This window comes from Tilletiopsis washingtonensis (genome assembly GCF_003144115.1).
Source record: "Tilletiopsis washingtonensis strain MCA 4186 unplaced genomic scaffold FA09scaffold_10, whole genome shotgun sequence".
In the NCBI taxonomy this organism is placed as follows: Eukaryota; Fungi; Basidiomycota; class Exobasidiomycetes; order Entylomatales; genus Tilletiopsis; species Tilletiopsis washingtonensis.
The window spans coordinates 236,804-253,449 of record NW_020312007.1 but is presented as its reverse complement, the minus strand read 5'-3'; the positions used below and the strand labels follow the sequence as shown (position 1 = coordinate 253,449).

Here is a 16,646-nt window from a genome sequence, read left to right as displayed (position 1 = left end):
TTCTCAGAACACCTCGCTGTGGAACATATAGCGCGTGCCGGTGCCGTCGGCCGCGGCCTGCGCCGTCATGACGGCGCAGCGGTCGGCCAGCATCAAGCCCAGCGCCGGCGGCCCGCAGAAGAACACGCCAACCTTGCCGCCGGTCCACGCCATCTGGCGCAGCTCGGCGTCGAAGTTGTCGACAATGCCGCCCTCGCCAAGCGGGGGACGGCCAAAGTGCGTACGCGCCTTGAGGCCGGTGAGGGCGCTGTAGGGCCGCTCCTTTGTGCGGTGGTTGTCCAGCAGCGCGCGGAAGACGAGTGTAGAGAGCGACTTGCGCTTCTGCGTCACGTACGGCACAATGCGCAGGTCGAGGCAGCCCGGCGACGCCAGCTCGGAGCAGCGGTTGAGCAGCGTGCTGAACCACAGCAGGTCGTCCTTGGAGCGCACGCTCCAGTGGAAGTCGACGCGGCGCGGCGGGTGCGGCTCATGGTTGCCGTGCTCGCCCTCGTGCCGCACCGCAGAGCTGGGCCGGGAGTTGCCGCGGGACGACACTCGAGACGGCAGGCGCGAGAGCGAGCGCGAGAAGCTCGAGCGGCGGCGAGACAGCGCCCACGGGTCGCCGTTCGAGGCGTACTTTTGCTCGAGGTCGAGCAGGATCGCACTGAAAGGAGTGACACCGATACCGGCGCCGACAACGATGCTGAGAGGGTGTGAGCCAATGCTGGGCAGTCTCTTGTTCGGGCTGACTCACCAGCGGTCGAAGTCGTAGAAGCGCTGCGCAGGCGCGCCGAACGGTCCGTCCACGCCCACCTTGATCTCGTGGCCCTCCTTGCACACACCCTGCTCCTTCTCGAGCTTCTTCGCCAGCTCCTGCAGGCGCCCAGTCCAGTCGCCGTCGCTAGTCTTGATGTGCACCTGCAGGCGGTCCTTGACGCACGCCGAGATCGTAAAGGGGTGCCACTGCCAGCGCGAGAGCACCGGGACCTGCACAAAGACGTACTGGCCCGCCTCGAACCTCCAGTCGCCGCCGGGCTTCTGGCACGTCAGCGCGACAGTGTCGTCGTCGAGGCGCTTGATGCGAGCAGGCACCGGCCGGAAGCCGCGGATGACGCGGAGGCTGCGCTCGGCGATGACGAGCAGCACGGGCGCCACCAGCCAGTAGCCGAGCATCGGCGCCTGCAGCAGCTTGGCTGTGCCATGCGCGGCAAGGAAGCCGAAAAGCGGGAACATGAGGAGATGTGCCAGCTGGAAGATCTCGTAGCTCTTGCGGCGCACCACTGGCATCGACATCAGTGCGATCAGCCAGAACAGGCCGAACGAGGTCAGGCCCGTCCAGCCCGGGAGCGAGCGGATGTAGTCGTGATACGAGCGCGGCACGGCCGAAGGGCCGAGCAGGATGGCGAGATCGTCCTGCTGCGCCGGGCGCGAGCCGTACAGGAACGTGCCCGTCAGGTGGCCGATGGCATGCAGCGAGGCGAGCGCCAGTGCCGCGATGCTGATGTAGATGTGGAACGCCTGGTGCAGGTCCGAGTTGATGTAGCGCGAGAGGACGTAAAAGCGGCGCAGAAAGGTGAGCAGCCAGCGTGACATGGAGAGCACGAGGAAGAGCAGCGTCGGGTAGAGCGCGCCGGCGGAGGCCTTGGCCATGATGACGCCCCAGCCCTGCACAGGGAGTCAGCAAAGGAGCAGCAGGGCAGCCGGCGCCGGCACGCACCAGTGCTCTGCGTGTCTGGTCGGCTCGGATGTAGACGACCATCTGCCAGATGCCAAAGGCGAGCTGGCAGCAGACGACAAAGGCGACAAAGGCGTAGCGTGGGCCCTCGACGCTCCAGTGGGCGCGCGCCTTGCGTGCCCACGTCATCTTCTTGGTGTAGTCGTCGGCCTCGCGCGCATCCTCGCTCTCGTCGGTGCGGCGCTGCGACGGCAGGTTCCAGGTGCGCACCTGCCGCACGAATGCCGCGCGGTCGAGGCGGTCCACGCCGGCGGGCAGCAGCGAGAGGAGAAAGGCGTGCAGCTCGTCGTGGTCTGCCTGGTGTGCCGTGGTGCTGCCCGGCGTCGTCGTCGGGCCCTTCTCTGCGCCTGCGGGCGCCGCCTTCTTTTCGGCATCGGCAACCGCCTCAGGACCGCGCCGCAGCGGGTGCGTCAGGTGGTGCGCCTGCGGCTTGGGCGCCAGCTCGTCGTGCGCGGCCAGCAGCGCGGCCTCGAGCTCGGCGAAGGTGATGTGGCCGTCCTTGTCGCTGTCGAGCTCGTCGAAGAAGGCGCCGATCTCCTCGTCGCTCAGCGGCTCGAGAGATGGGTCGGCAGCAGGCATGGCGGCGGCGTGTGCTTGTCGAGGAGGTGGAGAGTCAGCGCAGCGGTGCACACGCAGCCGGCTGCCTCCTTATACTCCCCGGCGGCATCGCGCATGCCATCCTTTGCGGAGTCGGGGTGCGGCGAGCTGCTGCTGCTGCTGCTGCTGCGCAAACGTGCCGCCTCGGCGGCCGCGTGTGGCTGGCGCGCCTGCGCTTGGCGCCGAGCACGCGCCTCGACGATCTCGCAGCATGTTGGAGCGGCACCGCTGACAGCCGCCCAGTGGGCAGGCGCGCGTGATCTGGCTCTCTGGCCGCTTATCCGGCAGCCGGCGGCACGCAGGACGGGTGCTGACCCAGCGGCCGCACCTCAAGCGGCAGCGTGCGGGCTGGCGTCTCAGCGGAGGCACCGCACCGGCTGCGGTACGGCCAGCACATCTCGCGCACCTCCGAGCGGAGCCGCGTGTGGCTAGCAGTGACGTCAAGGGGCGCCTTGGCGCCAAAAATGCAGGCGGCATGCCGCTGCGCGCGTGCGCGCACCGCAAGCTCGCAGCAGTGTGCGCCGCGAGGCCCCTACGCGAAACTCGTCCCCGAGGGTGCTTCGAGGCCAAGCTGCCGGTCATCGGCGAGCTCGACACTTTCAGGGTCGCTCAAGCCACGTGCGCTGAAGCGAGAGGGTGGTGAGCAGCAGACAGCTGCAAACGGTGCGATATCGGGCAGGGCGTGGAGAAGCAGGCGATCCATTAGTCGTGCGCCTCCTCGTCCGTTCCCGGACACTGCTGCGCCAGCTCGTCGGCGTCGGCGTAGGCGCAGCCGCAGAAGAGGCAGTAGTGGTGCACGCTGCGCAGATGGTCCAGCGTGATGGCCAGGCGTGCGGCTGCCTGAGGAGCGAGGTGGTCAGCTCAGAGGCCATCACCTTCGTGCTGCTGCTTGGACACTCACTGGCAGCGAGATCCACCGCCGCGCCTCGTCGCGACGCTCCTGCGACACTCTGTCCTTTTCAGCCTCCTCTTCCGTGCGTATCGGTGCGAGCACGGCGTTGGGAACGAGCTCGTCGTTATCCGGCCCGAGCGCCATGTTGATGAGCTCCTCTGCCTCGGCCGGCGGCACACGGCCGGGCGCGAACCAGTGTGCGGAGAGCCAGAGCGGCGAGTACTGCCAGCACTGTGGTCAGCGTCCGATGTGAAACACCGCGCTGCGGCCAGGAAGCCGCGCATGGCCATCTCGACTCACCTCGGCACCTGCCTTGCGATCCAAGCTCTCGCTCGTGGTCCGCGCGCTGGCCAGCTGTCCCTCAATCTTGCGCTCCTCGTGCACGCCGCGCCGCTGCGCGCGGAACTCGTCCAGGCGCTGCTGCTCCGTCTTGGCCTCGCCCGCCTTGGCTGCTGACGACGCCGCGGCGGCCGAGATGGCACGCGACACGGCGGCACTGCCGATGCCCATGCGCGACGAGCCGAAGCGCTCGTCTGGCCGGATCGGCTGCACCACACCGCGCGCCGGCGGCGAGCGCGAACGGCGCCGCGAGCTGCTCGTCTCGCCTGCCGAGCTGCTCTCGTCCTCGGACAGGTCGGGCGAGCGGCTGCGGCGAGGCGGCACGCCACTGCCGCTGCCACTGGCGGCGGCGCTGCCGAGCGCGGCGCCGGGCACGTAGCCCATCTTGCGCATCATGGCCTGCGCCTTGCTCTCGCCGCGGCCGTCGTCGTACGAGGCCATGAGGTTGCGCTCGAGGCCCTCGAGGCGGCGCTCGCGCTCCTGCTCGGCCAGCTCGCGCTTCGAGAGCGTGCGCGGCGCCGGCTCGCGGCGCGGCGGCGAGCGCTTGCGGCTCTGCGGCGCCGTGCTCGTCGACGCGGCAGCACCGGCAGCGACGGCGCTGGCGAGAAAGGCGTCGGACATGAAGTCCTCCTCCTCCGAGTCAGACTTGCTCATGATGGGCAGTGGAGGGTGTGGTGGTGGGAGAGAGAGTGGACGGCGCAGTGGAAAGAAGGATGCACGGCGGCGCGGCGTCTTCCGACTCCCGGGCTGCGGGGACAGCGCGAGCACAGACCACAGCGGCGCACACCATCTGCCTTCCTTCGCCACCTCCATCACCTGCGCCCGCAATGTTGCAGCCTACCGGCCTCGAATCGACACTCTCCGCGCCGTCGACGCACCCGACGCTCAGCGTGCCGCTCTCGCCGCGCTACCTCTCGCCGCCCGCCGGCTGCGTGCCCTCGCTGCTGCTGCGGCTGCCGCCGGCCCTCTACGCCAACCCGCGCGACCTCACCGACCCGCTGCTCGACGACTGGACCTTTCTCGAGTCGCACGACGCCTCGCTGCGCCACGTCGACTGGCAGCACATCGACATCGAGCGCGCCGTCGGCTGGAGCGACGAGCATGCGCAGCTGCGCCGCCGCCTCGCCGTCGGCGACGAGCCCGATGTGTACCGCCCCGCAGAGGCAGCCCAGCCGGTGGCCAAGCGCAGCGGGGACACGATCCGCGTTGCGTCTGTGCTAGAGAGCGGCAGTGCCTCGCCGCCTGCTGCGCCAACCTCAGACGCCGAGCTGCCGCTGGCTGTCGAGCGACGAGCGCTCCTGCTAAATCTTAAGACGCTCGACCCCGCCGGCCTCGAAGACGACGAGGAGTACGAGACGCAGCAGCTCGACCTGCTGCTGCATGCACGCTACCTGCCGCCGCGTACCTCGGGCCACGCCGACCGGCATCTGCGCCCGTGGTGGCAGGTCGAGTGGGCACGCCTGATGCGCACGGTCACCAGCCCGCAGACGTACGGCAACTACCTCGGCGTACAGCTCGAGGAGGCGGAGCAGTTCTGGAGCTGCGACCGGCCGCTGGAGTGGTCGGACGACATGGAGAGTTGGGAGCAAGTCTGTGAGTGGGCCTTCCGGCACTGCGTCCAGCGTCTCGTTGACAGAGCCGTCCTCTTGTGCGCCTCACTAGCCGGCGTCACGCTGCTGCCATCTCCACACGGTCACTTCGCCATGCCCGACGACGATGCACTCTACTACCGCCGCAGCCCGCCGTCGCGGCCGCCAAAGCTGCCCGCCAGCGCGCTGTGGCGCACGCACCGCCTGCGCCTGCCCACGGGCGATGCCGATCTGGCACATTTCACGACGGCCGTCACGGCCATCGTGACGCTGGCGTGCGCGCTGGCAGTGGTGCTGAGCGTCCTGCGCACGTCGGCTCGTGTAGGCGGACTCAAGAAGACGGTGCGGTAGCGTTACGGAATGACATTGCGATACCCAACAGCTCTGTGCGTCGCCGGTCGACCTGGCATGTTGGGCCACTCACCTACTCTTGTCGCGACGTCGCGCGTGCTTCTGGTGCGTGAGCCTTGTCTGTCGCCTTTGACCGTGCCTCGCACGGCTCAAGCCCACTGTGAGACCCGCGATGATGCTCGATGCTAGCGTCTGGCGCACCTAACACCAGGATGGTGCTTGTGAGCCCTCTTGACATGCTCACCTGCAGCATCCTCATGCCACCACCGCATTGCGGTCGTGAGGGGCGCCGTCGCGACACAGCGATGCCGTAGATCCTGAGCGCCGCGAAGCAGACACCTCCTTCCTCGCATGCTCCGGAACGCCGATCGGCTGAGCGTAGTTCCTCTGGCACCTCGTCCAATGGGCCCGCATCGCCTCGCGCTAGCCTCGTCTGACTCGTGCGGCGCGCGACATCCGGACTCGCCATCGACCTCCGTGTCCGCCGTACCAGGTCGGCCTCGCACGACCTCGCCGCCCGAGACTTCGACCTGCGAACCTGCGTCACGAGCTTCGCGCGCCCCACCGATCGATCCGCACCACGTCACACCATCCGAGCCTGCGAGCCTCGACCGCGAGAGTCCATGGTGGCCGCGTGGCGATGTAGCAGCCCAGACGATCCGAGAGGAGCGCTGGGTCTGCTACGCCGTCGCAATCGCCTCGGGTCCTGCGTCCTCCACGCGCCGGGCGGTCGGCCCTCGGCCTCGCGTCCTCCTCGTCCGGCCCGTCAGTTGTGCGGCACTTGCGCCTCGTGCGCTGGCGGTCCAGCCACGTTGAGCGCTCGCCGCGCTAGCTGCAAGCTAAGTGTTAGTTGGACGGGACATGCATGATATTTTCGAGACGTGAGCCGCAGCGCCTGGTCTTGACCGCCGCGACACGACTCCGGCGGGCTGATAGGGTAGACGCTTCGTGGATCCTCACGGCCTTGGAGGCTTTCGTGAGAGAGGAGTAGCACATCGGACGGACGTATGGAGACGTTGTACGGACGAACGGAGGCGAGGAGAAGAAGCGGGCTGGGCGCGCTGGCACGCTTAGTCGCGCGGCGGCGGCAGGTCGTCGACGGGCTCGCGACGGGGCGGCGAGTCGTCGCGGCGGCGCGGAGGCGAGTCATCGCGGCGGCGAGGAGGCGAGTCGTCACGGCGACGCGGCGGCGAGCGGCTGCGCTCGCGGCTGTCACGGCGGCGCGGCGCCGGGCTGCGGCTGCGCTCGCGCTCACGCGGCGCGCTGCGCTCGTCGCGGCCGCCGTTGCTGCGCGGTGCCGGCTCGCCGGCGGCGTCGACGCGCAGCTTGTTACCGCGCAGCTCGACGCCCTCGATCTTGTCGAGCGCACGCTCCATGTCCTCGCGCGAGTCGTACTCCAGCACACCCTCGCCCGGGCGCTCGGGGTCGACGTCGGCAAAGGAGATGTGGCCCGCCTCGCGGCCAATGTCCTTCAGGTCCTGCCACGACGTGTTGGGCGGCAGGTTCGAGACGATGACGCGGAACTCGCCACGGCGCAGACGCGGCGGGGCGCGGGGAGCGCCGTAGCCGCCACCGTAGCCGCCGCCCGGCGGGCCGTAGCCGCCACGGCCGCCGCCGTAGCCACCGCCGTAGCCGCCGCCACCGTAGCCACCACCCGGCGGGCCGCCGTAGCCGCCGCCGGGCGGGCCGTACTGGTCGTAGCCGCGGCCTCCGCCGTAGCCACCGCCCGGCGGGCCGCCGTAGCCGCCGCCGCGCGGCGCCCCGTAGTCGCCGCCGCCGTAGCCGCCACGGCCTCCGCCATAGCCGCCGCGGTCGCCGTACTCGCCACGCGGGCGAGCCTCCTTGGCGGGCTCAAGAATGAGACTGAGTGGTGCGTGTCAGCGAAGCGCAGCGACGGAGATGTGCGCATGCGACTCACCGGTCGCCCATGAAGGCCTTGCCGTTGAACTCCTACAGCGCCAGAGTCAGCATGGCGTGGCAGCGGCGCAGGCGTGCGACGCACCCGCAGGACATCCTCAGCGTCCTGGACGTTCTCCCACTCGACGAAGCCGAACGCGCCCATCTGTAGCCAGCACGTCAGCAAAGAGGCAGCAGCGGTGCAGCGCAGACACGCACGATGCGCATGTCGACGATCTTGCCGTAGTTCTTGAAGAGGTCCTCGAGGTCGGTGCGGCTGCGCCGAGTGAGCAGGGTGCAGTGCTGTGCGCGCAGACACGCCACTCACCGCACGTCGGGCGAGAGGTGGCCGACGTAGAGGCGCTTGCTGGGCACGGACATGGCGGGCGGAGTGTGGTGGGTGAGTCGAGGGGTGTGTGCTCGACGGTGTGGATGGGAAGAAGGCGGCGACGCGCGCGCCATGCGGGGTCAGCGCAGCGTGGCGCGCCGTGCAGAGCTCAGCTGAGCCTGGCCGTGGGAGGCGCGCGCACGTGACCCGCTCCGGCACTTTATGCCCTCAGCACCGCCAGCCCCTCCATCCTCCGCACCCCTCGCTCCCCTCCACACCGCACCCGCCATGTCGAAGAAGGCCGCTCAGATGGCCGCGTCGGCGGTCAAGCTCATCGTGCCCGCCGGCAAGGCGAGCGCACAGCCGCCCGTCGGCCCGGCGCTTGGTGCCAAGGGCGTCAAGGCCATGGACTTTGCAAAGGTGCGTCGTGGGCGGCGCTGAGGGGGCTGCAGCGACATGCTCACCGACAGCGCTGGGCGGGCAGGAGTTCAACGCACGCACCGCACACCTCGAGGTCGGCCTGCCGACACCCACCATCGTCAACATCAACCCCGACCGCACCTTCACCTTCGAGACGAAGAGTGCGTCGCCGTGCTGCGTGCCCCTGCTGCGCCGCCCGCGGCTGACATGCTCCCGCCGCAGCACCACCCACGGCGCTGCTGCTGAAGCGCGCTGCCGGCGTCACGTCGGGCTCGGGGCGCTCGGGCACCGAGGTGGCAGGCACGGTCAGCCTGAAGCACCTGTATCAGATCGCGCAGATCAAGCTCAAGGACGTGCAGGGCGTGAGCGAGGAGGCGGTGAGTGCGCGCGTGTGCGGCGGAGTGGCGCTGCGAGGGACAGTGTCTGACAGCCGCTGTGCAGATGTGCCGGACAATCGCCGGCTCGGCCCGCTCGATGGGCCTGCGCATTGTGCGGTGAGGGTGCGAACGATGAGGGCAATAGATGTGTCACGAGCCAGAAATGCGCGCGGCGGAACGGCACCATGCCCGCCAGACGGACCGCTGCTTCGCTGTGTATGCTCTCTCTCTCGCTGCCGTGCGCAGCTACTGCCTGCTCTGGCCATGCCGCCTCCCGCAGAGGAGCATGCTGATGCTCGAGATGGACGAGGAGCACCATGCCCGGCTGCTCCGCGGGTGCCGCGCAGTTCCCACGCGCGCGGGCGTGCCGCATATTGCGAGCGAGGTCGCTGCTCTCGCGCCACGCTCCCTCCACCTGGCTCCTGTCCGCTGCGCCGGGTCGCCCGTCCCTCGCTGGGTCCAGGCTCAGATACGCCTTGAAGCTCGCAGGCGGCGGAACAGTGAGACTGCGCCGAGAAGCTCGGTGTGCGCTAGAAGAAGGGCCTGAGTGAGCGAGCAGCGTATCAACCTCGGGCCGCGCGTTTCGCCGTTCGGAGGTAGGCGTGCGCAGCTCGAGGACGGCGAGATGGACGCTATCCGACACGTGGTGTACGGAGAATGAGAATAGTGCCTAGAAGTACAGCGTGTGTGTGATGTGGGGTAACTCAGGCCTGCGTCTGGTCGGCAGCCTGCTGGCGGAGCACGGCGCGGCGCACGCGGCCGCTGCTCTTGGCGCTGCGTGCCGGCAGCGTAGCCCAGGCCTCGATGCGGCACGCAGGGCAGACGACCCACTTGCCGACGACGTCGCGGCCGGCGGAGGGGTCGAGCGAGAGCGTGCGGGTGTGCGACGATGAGCCGACGGCTGCCTCCTCGGCCGCGTGCTCGCTATCCGCGGCGTCTGCCATATGGTCGTCTGCCGTGGCGTCGTCGGTGTCGTCTTCGGCGTCGTCTTCCTCGTCGTCCGATGAGATGGCCTGCTCGAGCTTCATGCTCGTGCACAGGCACTCGAGGTGGTGCTCATGCGCGCAGGGCTTGAGCTTGAGTAGCCGATCGTCGTCCTCGCGCGCCTCGTTTGCGTCACGCTCGTCGGGATAGCGCGGCAGGCAGGCCGGCGTGTCGCAGCGCCAGCCCTGGGCACGCTCGCGCTTGCGGATCTCGTCGCGGAGCAGCTCGAGGCCGGGCGCCGCGGGTGACGGCAGCTGGTCTGCAGCACCGTCGGCGCTCTTCTTCGGCGCCAGCGCTGAGCGACAGAAGGGGCAGGCCCACTGCTCGGGAGGTCGAGGTGCGAGCCAATCGTGCAGGCAGGCAGCATGCAGCGTGTGATGGCCCTTGCACGGCACGACGACGCACTCGAGGTTGCGCGTCTCCTCGTCGCCGGCGAACCACGCCGGGCGGTCGTCGAGCTCGTACTCCTCGAGACAGATGGCGCAGCCGACGCCGCCGGTGCCGATGTCGCCGATCTCGAGGCGCGCCATGCGGCGGCGCAGCTCAGCGTCCGCGCGCTCGAGCGAGGCGACGAACTTCGTGGCAAGCTCCGGATCGGGCGCAGGCGGTGCCGCCGGGCCAGAGAAGTGTAGATCGAGCTGGACGTGGAGTCAGAAGAGAGCTGGTCAAAGCCAGTCTCGCGCAAGACTCACCTGAATGCGGAAAGGAGGGCCGGAGATGAAGCGGCCGGCCTCGTTGCCCTCGGGATCAAGAGCTGGCGGCCCTGCGAGCGGCAAGATGGGCCAGGCTGTGTTCGTCGGCGCGTCGAAGATGAAGGCGAACGGCAGAGGCGAGGAGCTGCCGAGCGACATGCCGTTAGCAGAAAGGCGGATAGACGCACACAGCTCGGCTCACCCAAAAGGCACGAAAATCGGCATTCTCGGCACATAGCGCTGCGGATCGTTCGGCGGCTGCTCGTCGCGTTGCTGCTGCTGCTGTTGCGCCGTCATCGGCGGGTTGGTGGGCAGCGGGCCAGGCATGAAGGCGAGGAAGGCCGGACGGCCCTGCTGGTCGACCATGGGAAGGCGGAAGACGAGCGCTGACTCGTCCCATGCTTGTGCATTCGCGCCTGCTTCGTTCGCTGGCGCCGCATCGCCAGTGGCTGCACCAGCCTGAGCATCGGGGCCATCGCCCGGAGCCGCGGCCGCACCGCTCTGAGACGCCTCTCTGGGCGCGGCAGCTGGCGCGTCCGCCTGTGCTTCTGCTGGCGCTTCAGCTTGAGCAGCTGGCGGCGCTGCTGCTGCCTCGTTTGCTGCGGGCGCAGGCGGCCCCTGCTGAGCGTTTGGCCCTGCCGCAGCGGCACGAAAGCCCTGCAGAAAGGCATCGATCATCGCCGCCAGCGGATTGCGTGGCGCTGGTCGCGGTGGATTTGCGGCAGCTGCTGGCGCGGCAGGAGCGGATGCTGGCTGAGGCGGTGCGACCGGCGATGCTGGAGCCGCCGGCTGCACGGGCTGAGGCGCGGCTCCTGCTGCGCTGCTAGAGCTGGACGCTGCATCCGGCGCTCCAGGAGGTGCAGCTGCGCCGTCTGCTGGCATTGGTGCGGGTGATACCTGTGCGGCACTGCCACTCGCCTCCGCTCCACCTTCTGCCTGACGCTCGTTCGCGGCCTCGGACGTGTCGGCGTCCTGTTGCGCAGCCTCAGCACGAGGACCGCGCGCAGGCCTCGGGAGCACGAAGGAGCTGCTGCTCGCCGAGGGCTGTTCAGAAGAGGATGCGCCGGCCGTCGACTGTCCTGCAGCTGAGGAGCTGCCCTGGCTCGGCGTGGCGTCTACTTCTGTCGCGTGCTCGCGGCTCGGCTCAGTGGCGGCGGCAGGACTGGCGGGCGCGCTGGCAGACGTGGCTCGGTCTTCTCCAGCGAGTCCGGACGCGCGGGCAGGCGAGGCTGAATCCTGCGGCTGCCGACTCGTCGATGCGCTGCCGCTCACATCTGCCGCAGCGTGCTCGTCGGCCGCCTCGCGTGGGCGCACACGCTCCTCGACGGCGCCGAGGCGCTGCGCCAGGGACGACGTGCGCCCGGCAGGCATGGACGCGGCGCGGCTGAGTGCAAGCTGCGGCGCAGCAGCAGGAATTGGCGGCGCGAGACGCCCCGCTTTGACGTGCGGGCGGTGCCCAGGCGTGACGGTCGAGCGCCTGTGCTATGCGGTGCTTACTTGAGGCGCAGGTGGAGGTGCTGCGCGTTCAGATGCTGCGCAGCGGCGCTTTACGCTCTGACGGCGGCTGAGAGCGACGGCGGACGAAGAGGTGGTGAAAGTCGAAGTGTGCGGAGCGAGCGAGAGTGGACAGGTGCTCCGGGGTGATGTGGTGTGGAGACAAGGCACAGGCGAGCTCGGGCCCCATCAGCCGGCGCGGGCCTCGGCCGTAGCGGGCGGCGTGCCCCGCGCCGACGTGGCTGACGGCGCGCGTGCAGCCGCGAGGCGTGGGAGCGCCGAAGCGCCCAGAACGCCGAGGCAGCGTGGAGCCGCCATGGGGCTGGCCCGTCCATGCGCCGTCACATGCGCTCGGATGTCTCTTCCACTCCCCTCGAAATGTCGCTGACTACCTGACGCACACCCTCTTGTGCTGCTTCCACCTGTGCACAATCACGTAAAACGAATGTATTGCGGTTCGTGGCAAGCGTTATGCATAAAGGGACTTGCTAAGCGTGGATCGTGATGTCCTGAAACATCAGTGGGGCGGCGGACGCCGTACTCCGGAAGAAGTGCGAGCATGTCGGAAGCTAGGACGCCTTCGAGGACAAGTCGTCTGCCACACCAAGGCAGAGCTGAACGACGATGCTGGCGCAATTGCGCTCGAGCGCAGCAACTCGCTCGTGCTGCGCGCCAGTCGGACACACTGCGTCGTCACGCAAGCAGGGAGAGTGAATCCGGATATATAGCGATTACACGGTCTGGGCTGGGCGGGCAGACAGATGCAGCTGGAGCGGGACCTTGATGTGCAGGGTAAAGAGATCTCGCAGTCCATGCTCAAAGGCTGCAGCGTCAAAGGTGTCGGCAAAGCGCAGCTCGAAGGCCTGCAGCAGGCGCGCGAGGAAGAGACGCATCTCCACGTATGCGACCTCGCGTCCGGCGCAGCTCGTCGGGCCGTAGCCGAAGGGCATGAAGGCGCCGCTGGCGTTCATGTGCTCCTCCTGCTCGGGCCGCAGCCAGCGCTCGGGCCGGAAGGCGTGCGGTGCCGGGCTGAAGTGCCGAGGATCGCGATGGACCGAATACGGCGGCACCGTCACGACGACGTTGCCGGGGATCCATACCGGCGAGCCCTCGACGGTGAGAGCGAGACCCTCCTTGGGCGTCTCGCGCTGCAGGCCAGAGAGGCCCGGCGGATATAGCCGCAGCGTTTCGTTGATGACGGCGTTGAGCAGCGGACAGCTGTCCTTGAGCACGGCAGCCTCGGCCAAGGCATCGGCTGGTCGCGCAGCGGCGAGGGCGCTGGCCACTTCGGAGCGTACGTCGTCCGCCACCTGCGGATGCTGAGTGAGGAGATACAGCGCCATTGTCAAAGCAGCGGAAGTCGTGTCGCTGCCGCCCACGGCCAGCAGCATGCCCTCGGCGACGATCTGCCGGCGTCGGTGCAGCGAGAAGTCGTTGTCGGCGCGCAGCAGTGTGCCCATGACGTCTGAGCACTGCTTCTCCGTCGCTGGCGTGGATGGCGGTGACAGTGGCTTGCTGTGCAGCGCCTCGGGATCCGCAGACTTGTCGCCTGCGACGCTCGGTGCTGCTCCGGTGATGCCGACCTCATCCGCTCGCTCAGCAACGACGCCAGCGACCCAGCCCTTGAAGAGGCCGATCTTGTTGCCCGGCAGCCATTCGAGCGCCTTGGAGAGGTACGGCACATTGCCGATGACCTGCGCGGCGGCTACTGCTTCCTGCAGGTGCACGAGCTCGCGCGAGCGCTTGCCGCGCTCGATGAGGTCCAGCCGGCGCGAGAAGCCGATCTCGCACATGCAGTCGAAGCTGAGCATGTCGCACCACTCGCCGACATCGACGTCTGGCGCCGACGACGCCCGTGCCTGAAGCTGGGCGATCGTCTTGTAAACGAGCTGGCTGATCGTCTCGACGTGCCCAGTGCGCGCCTTGGACGAGAGAGCGGCGTTCCAGAGCTTCCGCCGATGAGCATGCGTGTGCTTGTCGCGCGTGTCGTACGTGCTCTGCTCGTCGACTGGACGGTCGCCGGCGATGCCGCGGTACCAGGGGCCCTTGGTGCACGGGCTCTTGGCGGCGTAGATCGAGGGAATCGCGCCGGCGTCGTTGATGGAGAGCTCTCTCGGGCCCGTGCGGACGATGCAGCCGTGCTGTGCGTGCAGCTCGTCGACGAGCCGGTAGCGAAAGCCCTGCACGTCGGTGGAGAGGAGGGTCCACTTAGACAGTGCCATCGACGGCGTGCCCGGGAAGCGGCGCAGGCGATGGAAGTAGAGGCGGTAGACGGCGATGCTGGCCAGCAGCACGGAGGCATACAGCGCGAGGATGCTGGACGTGTGCAGCGTCGCCGCCACGATGCTGCCGTCGCGCAGTACAAGCTGCGAGTAGAAGAGGGCTGCTGTGGCGCAGACGGCGGGAAGAGCGAGCTGGTGCGGCCATGGCTCGAAGCGCGAGCAGAGGAAGTGCGTGGCGAGGCCGGCGAGGAGCACGAGCACGGGCGTGCTGGGCAGCTCGAGCTCGCTTCGCGCGAGGAAGGCGTGCGTGGCGCCCATGGTGCTGAGAGCGCGCAGAGCGCACAGAGCGGGTGTGACTAGTTGATGAGGATGCTGCTCGCGGCGGTGCGAGGCTTGTCAAGTCATCCAAGGCGAGAGGAGAGTAGGGAGAGGTGGGGTGGATGTAAACGGTGAGGATGGAGAACAAGCCGCAGACTTGGCCGCTGCTGCATGCGACGCCAGACGGTTGTCACCTGCCTCTGCTTCTGTGCCTTCGCCGCTGCCGAAGCGCACCGCTGCAGGCCACGCCCATGCAGGCACCGGCACCGGGTGAAGAGCGCATGGTGGACGGTGCGGGACGAGCGGGCGGTCGCTGCGGCTGTCGGGCTGCGTGCTTAGCGTCCTGCTGAGTGACGGCGGCGAGGCGCTAAATTGGGCTCGCTGGGCGGCGCTTTTGGCGAGCAAGAGCGGCGCAGCAGTCCGGCGACTTTTGCACGTCCTGCATGCTGCTGTCATGCGTGCCGCACCGTTTCGTGCGCCGCTTCGCAGTCGCTTGCGCGGGCTCGACCTCCTCCGCCGGCCGCGATACGCTCGGGCCACCCCACCCTCATTCACACCATTCGGAGCTCGACAGCCACGAGCGTAAGTGTGTCATTAAGAGAAGCGTGAAAGGAGGAACACGGGATCGTCAAGAGAAAGGCTCGCTGCGTCACGCCTTGGCGAGCGGGTTCCGCTCGTACGTGGCGCGGGCGGCGATGTAGAAAGCACACGAGGCAAAGAGAATGCCGCCGGTGAAGTACATCATGCCGTGGAAGTCCTCGGGCCCGGGCGCTGCCTTGCCCATGGCGCTGCTGCGCAGCAGGCGGCCGGCGATTGGCGAGCCGCCGAGCGAGCCAAACGAACTGAAGGAGCACAGGATGGCGATGTACGGGCCCATGAGCTGCAGCTTGGGGTTCGGCACCAGCGGCACAATGGCCGGACTCTGCAGCGAGACGCTGGCACCGCTGAAGAAGCCGTAGAAGACGACCCAGACGAAGATGCCGGCGGCCGAGGAGACGCCCTGCCAGGCAAACGCCAGCGCGGCGCTCACGACGACGCTGACCAGCAGCGTGTTGCCGTGGCCCAGCGAGTCGGAGACGGCGCCGAGCGCGAAGCGCCCGAAGAACGTCGCCGCGTTCAGCACTGCCGACACCCAGAAGGCCGTGTAGGGCGAGGCGCCAAGCGACTGTGCGTAGGCCGGGGCGTAGAAGTACGGCACGTAGATGCCGAAGAAGTGCAGCAGCAGGCCGAGCGCAAAGAGCACGACGCCGACGCTCTTGACGGCCATCATCAGCGGCTTGTGGAACGACGAGAGCTTGACTGCCTTGTTGCGCGGCACGTTGGAGCGGATCAGCGCAATGGCCGTGCCCATCAGCGCGAGCTGCAGGAAGCCGATCGTGCGCATCGTCCAGCCGTAGGAGATGCGGTCGTGGTTGACCATCTGGTTGAAGACGACCGGCCAGATGACGCCGCCGACCGACGAGCCACCGAGCGCGAGGCCCACGGCGAGGCCGCGGCGCTTCGAGAACCATTGGTTCGGGAGGCCGACGATGGGCATAAAGGTGAGGCCGATGCCGAGGCCCGTGCAGATGCCGTGCGACAGGAGCAGCTGGTAGTACTCCTTCGAGATCGAGGCCATCATGACGCCGAACACTGTGAGGAACGTGCCGATGGCCAGCGTGACGTGCGGTCCGACGTGCGCCGAGAGGATCACGGACGGCAGCGCCATGCCCGTGATGGCCCAGAGCTGGAAGGAGCCGATCCAGCTGATGTCGTCGGACGAGTAGCTCGGCAGGATGCCCTCGTAGTACGACTGGAACACGCCATAGCCCGTGACGAAGCCGAAGCTGGCAAAGAAGGCCAGGAAGCAGCCGAGCACCGTGAGCCATGCTGTCCGGCCGCCGTCGGGCACGCTCGGCGCGGCCGCAGGACTCGCAGGCGCTGTCGCAGCCTTCTCCTCAGTGCGCTGCATCTCCTTGTCCTCGTCGTGTGCCACAACGGTGGCATCGTCGCGCGGGTGGCTGTCTTCGCTGCGTGGAGACGACATGGCTGCTAGGTGGATGTGGTGCAAAGCCAAGCGCAGAGGTGCGAGGCGCCGAGCTCAGGACTGCGCAGCCGCGACGCTGGCAGACGCTTCGTCCTGCGAGGCACAACTTGCACGGCCGCAGCAATAGCAGAGCCATCCTGCACCACGATTCCGCAGGGAGCAGCTCGCCCCGATGGAGGTGCGAGAATCTCAAGCTAGCGCCGTGTCGGCGGCACGCCTGTCCCCGTGCCGGCGGCAGCGGCGGGGTGCATGGGCGGAGACGGCGTCACTGTGCAGCATCGCCCGCGGCGCAGCGCTATATTTAGCGTGCGAGCTTGATAGCGGCCGTGTTTGCGTGCTCGACGGAGCGAGGTGAGACGTGCGCGGTGCGGCAGAGCGTGGTAGTCAGAGTGCGGAGGCAGCGGAGC

At 68.5% G+C, this 16,646-nt stretch overlaps 9 protein-coding genes across 9 annotated transcripts; 3 read left to right on the top strand and 6 right to left on the bottom strand.

Moving 5' to 3' along the window:
* Positions 1-3: 3 nt before the first annotated feature.
* Positions 4-2,293, bottom strand: FA09DRAFT_338594 (hypothetical protein; the record flags this gene model as incomplete). Its single annotated transcript, XM_025744128.1, has 3 exons — positions 4-682; positions 734-1,644; positions 1,697-2,293. The coding sequence occupies 3 exons, from the start codon at positions 2,291-2,293 to the stop codon at positions 4-6; spliced, it is 2,187 nt and encodes a 728-aa protein (XP_025598443.1).
* Positions 2,294-3,013: 720 nt separating this feature from the next.
* On the bottom strand, positions 3,014-4,196 carry FA09DRAFT_338593 (hypothetical protein; the record flags this gene model as incomplete). Its single annotated transcript, XM_025744127.1, has 3 exons — positions 3,014-3,151; positions 3,213-3,425; positions 3,504-4,196. 3 exons carry the CDS (start codon positions 4,194-4,196, stop codon positions 3,014-3,016), a joined length of 1,044 nt encoding a protein of 347 aa, XP_025598442.1.
* A 158-nt stretch (positions 4,197-4,354) lies between these two features.
* On the top strand, positions 4,355-5,515 carry FA09DRAFT_329789 (hypothetical protein). The gene is made up of 2 exons (XM_025742324.1): positions 4,355-5,135; positions 5,205-5,515. The coding sequence occupies exons 1-2, from the start codon at positions 4,370-4,372 to the stop codon at positions 5,480-5,482; spliced, it is 1,044 nt and encodes a 347-aa protein (XP_025598441.1). The 5' UTR covers positions 4,355-4,369; the 3' UTR covers positions 5,483-5,515.
* A 101-nt stretch (positions 5,516-5,616) lies between these two features.
* On the top strand, positions 5,617-6,425 carry FA09DRAFT_19489 (hypothetical protein). The gene has a single exon (XM_025739407.1). It carries the CDS (start codon positions 5,834-5,836, stop codon positions 6,296-6,298), a length of 465 nt encoding a protein of 154 aa, XP_025598440.1. The 5' UTR covers positions 5,617-5,833; the 3' UTR covers positions 6,299-6,425.
* Positions 6,426-6,552: 127 nt separating this feature from the next.
* FA09DRAFT_338591 (RNA-binding domain-containing protein) lies at positions 6,553-7,759 on the bottom strand (the record flags this gene model as incomplete). Its single annotated transcript, XM_025744126.1, has 5 exons — positions 6,553-7,345; positions 7,401-7,432; positions 7,485-7,544; positions 7,598-7,655; positions 7,707-7,759. 5 exons carry the CDS (start codon positions 7,757-7,759, stop codon positions 6,553-6,555), a joined length of 996 nt encoding a protein of 331 aa, XP_025598439.1.
* A 256-nt stretch (positions 7,760-8,015) lies between these two features.
* FA09DRAFT_297082 (putative MRPL19-mitochondrial ribosomal protein, large subunit) lies at positions 8,016-8,624 on the top strand (the record flags this gene model as incomplete). The annotated part of the gene is made up of 4 exons (XM_025740191.1): positions 8,016-8,126; positions 8,191-8,287; positions 8,349-8,503; positions 8,568-8,624. The coding sequence occupies 4 exons, from the start codon at positions 8,016-8,018 to the stop codon at positions 8,622-8,624; spliced, it is 420 nt and encodes a 139-aa protein (XP_025598438.1).
* Positions 8,625-8,926: 302 nt separating this feature from the next.
* Positions 8,927-11,830, bottom strand: FA09DRAFT_329787 (hypothetical protein). Its single transcript, XM_025742323.1, has 3 exons — positions 10,382-11,830; positions 10,180-10,324; positions 8,927-10,125 (listed from the first exon to the last, which is right to left on the bottom strand). Exons 1-3 carry the CDS (start codon positions 11,548-11,550, stop codon positions 9,208-9,210), a joined length of 2,232 nt encoding a protein of 743 aa, XP_025598437.1. The 5' UTR covers positions 11,551-11,830; the 3' UTR covers positions 8,927-9,207.
* A 557-nt stretch (positions 11,831-12,387) lies between these two features.
* On the bottom strand, positions 12,388-14,591 carry FA09DRAFT_329786 (cytochrome P450). The gene has a single exon (XM_025742322.1). The coding sequence runs from the start codon at positions 14,211-14,213 to the stop codon at positions 12,405-12,407; it is 1,809 nt and encodes a 602-aa protein (XP_025598436.1). The 5' UTR covers positions 14,214-14,591; the 3' UTR covers positions 12,388-12,404.
* A 164-nt stretch (positions 14,592-14,755) lies between these two features.
* FA09DRAFT_329785 (MFS general substrate transporter) lies at positions 14,756-16,622 on the bottom strand. Its single transcript, XM_025742321.1, has one exon. It carries the CDS (start codon positions 16,237-16,239, stop codon positions 14,863-14,865), a length of 1,377 nt encoding a protein of 458 aa, XP_025598435.1. The 5' UTR covers positions 16,240-16,622; the 3' UTR covers positions 14,756-14,862.
* Between the last annotated feature and the right edge of the window lie 24 nt (positions 16,623-16,646).

Excerpts from the sequence above, each read along its gene's own strand:
- FA09DRAFT_329789 (XM_025742324.1), top strand. The coding sequence starts at position 4,370 with ATGTTGCAGCCTACCGGCCTCGAATCGACACTCTCCGCGCCGTCGACG. Across the intron at positions 5,136-5,204 it reads GGAGAGTTGGGAGCAAGTCT|CCGGCGTCACGCTGCTGCCA; the intron begins GTGAGTGGGCCT and ends GCGCCTCACTAG.
- FA09DRAFT_19489 (XM_025739407.1), top strand. The coding sequence starts at position 5,834 with ATGCTCCGGAACGCCGATCGGCTGAGCGTAGTTCCTCTGGCACCTCGT.
- FA09DRAFT_329787 (XM_025742323.1), bottom strand. The coding sequence starts at position 11,550 with ATGCCTGCCGGGCGCACGTCGTCCCTGGCGCAGCGCCTCGGCGCCGTC. Across the intron at positions 10,325-10,381 it reads CCGATTTTCGTGCCTTTTGG|CTCCTCGCCTCTGCCGTTCG; the intron begins GTGAGCCGAGCT and ends GTCGCTCGGCAG. Across the intron at positions 10,126-10,179 it reads GCCCTCCTTTCCGCATTCAG|CTCGATCTACACTTCTCTGG; the intron begins GTGAGTCTTGCG and ends CTCCACGTCCAG.
- FA09DRAFT_329786 (XM_025742322.1), bottom strand. The coding sequence starts at position 14,213 with ATGGGCGCCACGCACGCCTTCCTCGCGCGAAGCGAGCTCGAGCTGCCC.
- FA09DRAFT_329785 (XM_025742321.1), bottom strand. The coding sequence starts at position 16,239 with ATGTCGTCTCCACGCAGCGAAGACAGCCACCCGCGCGACGATGCCACC.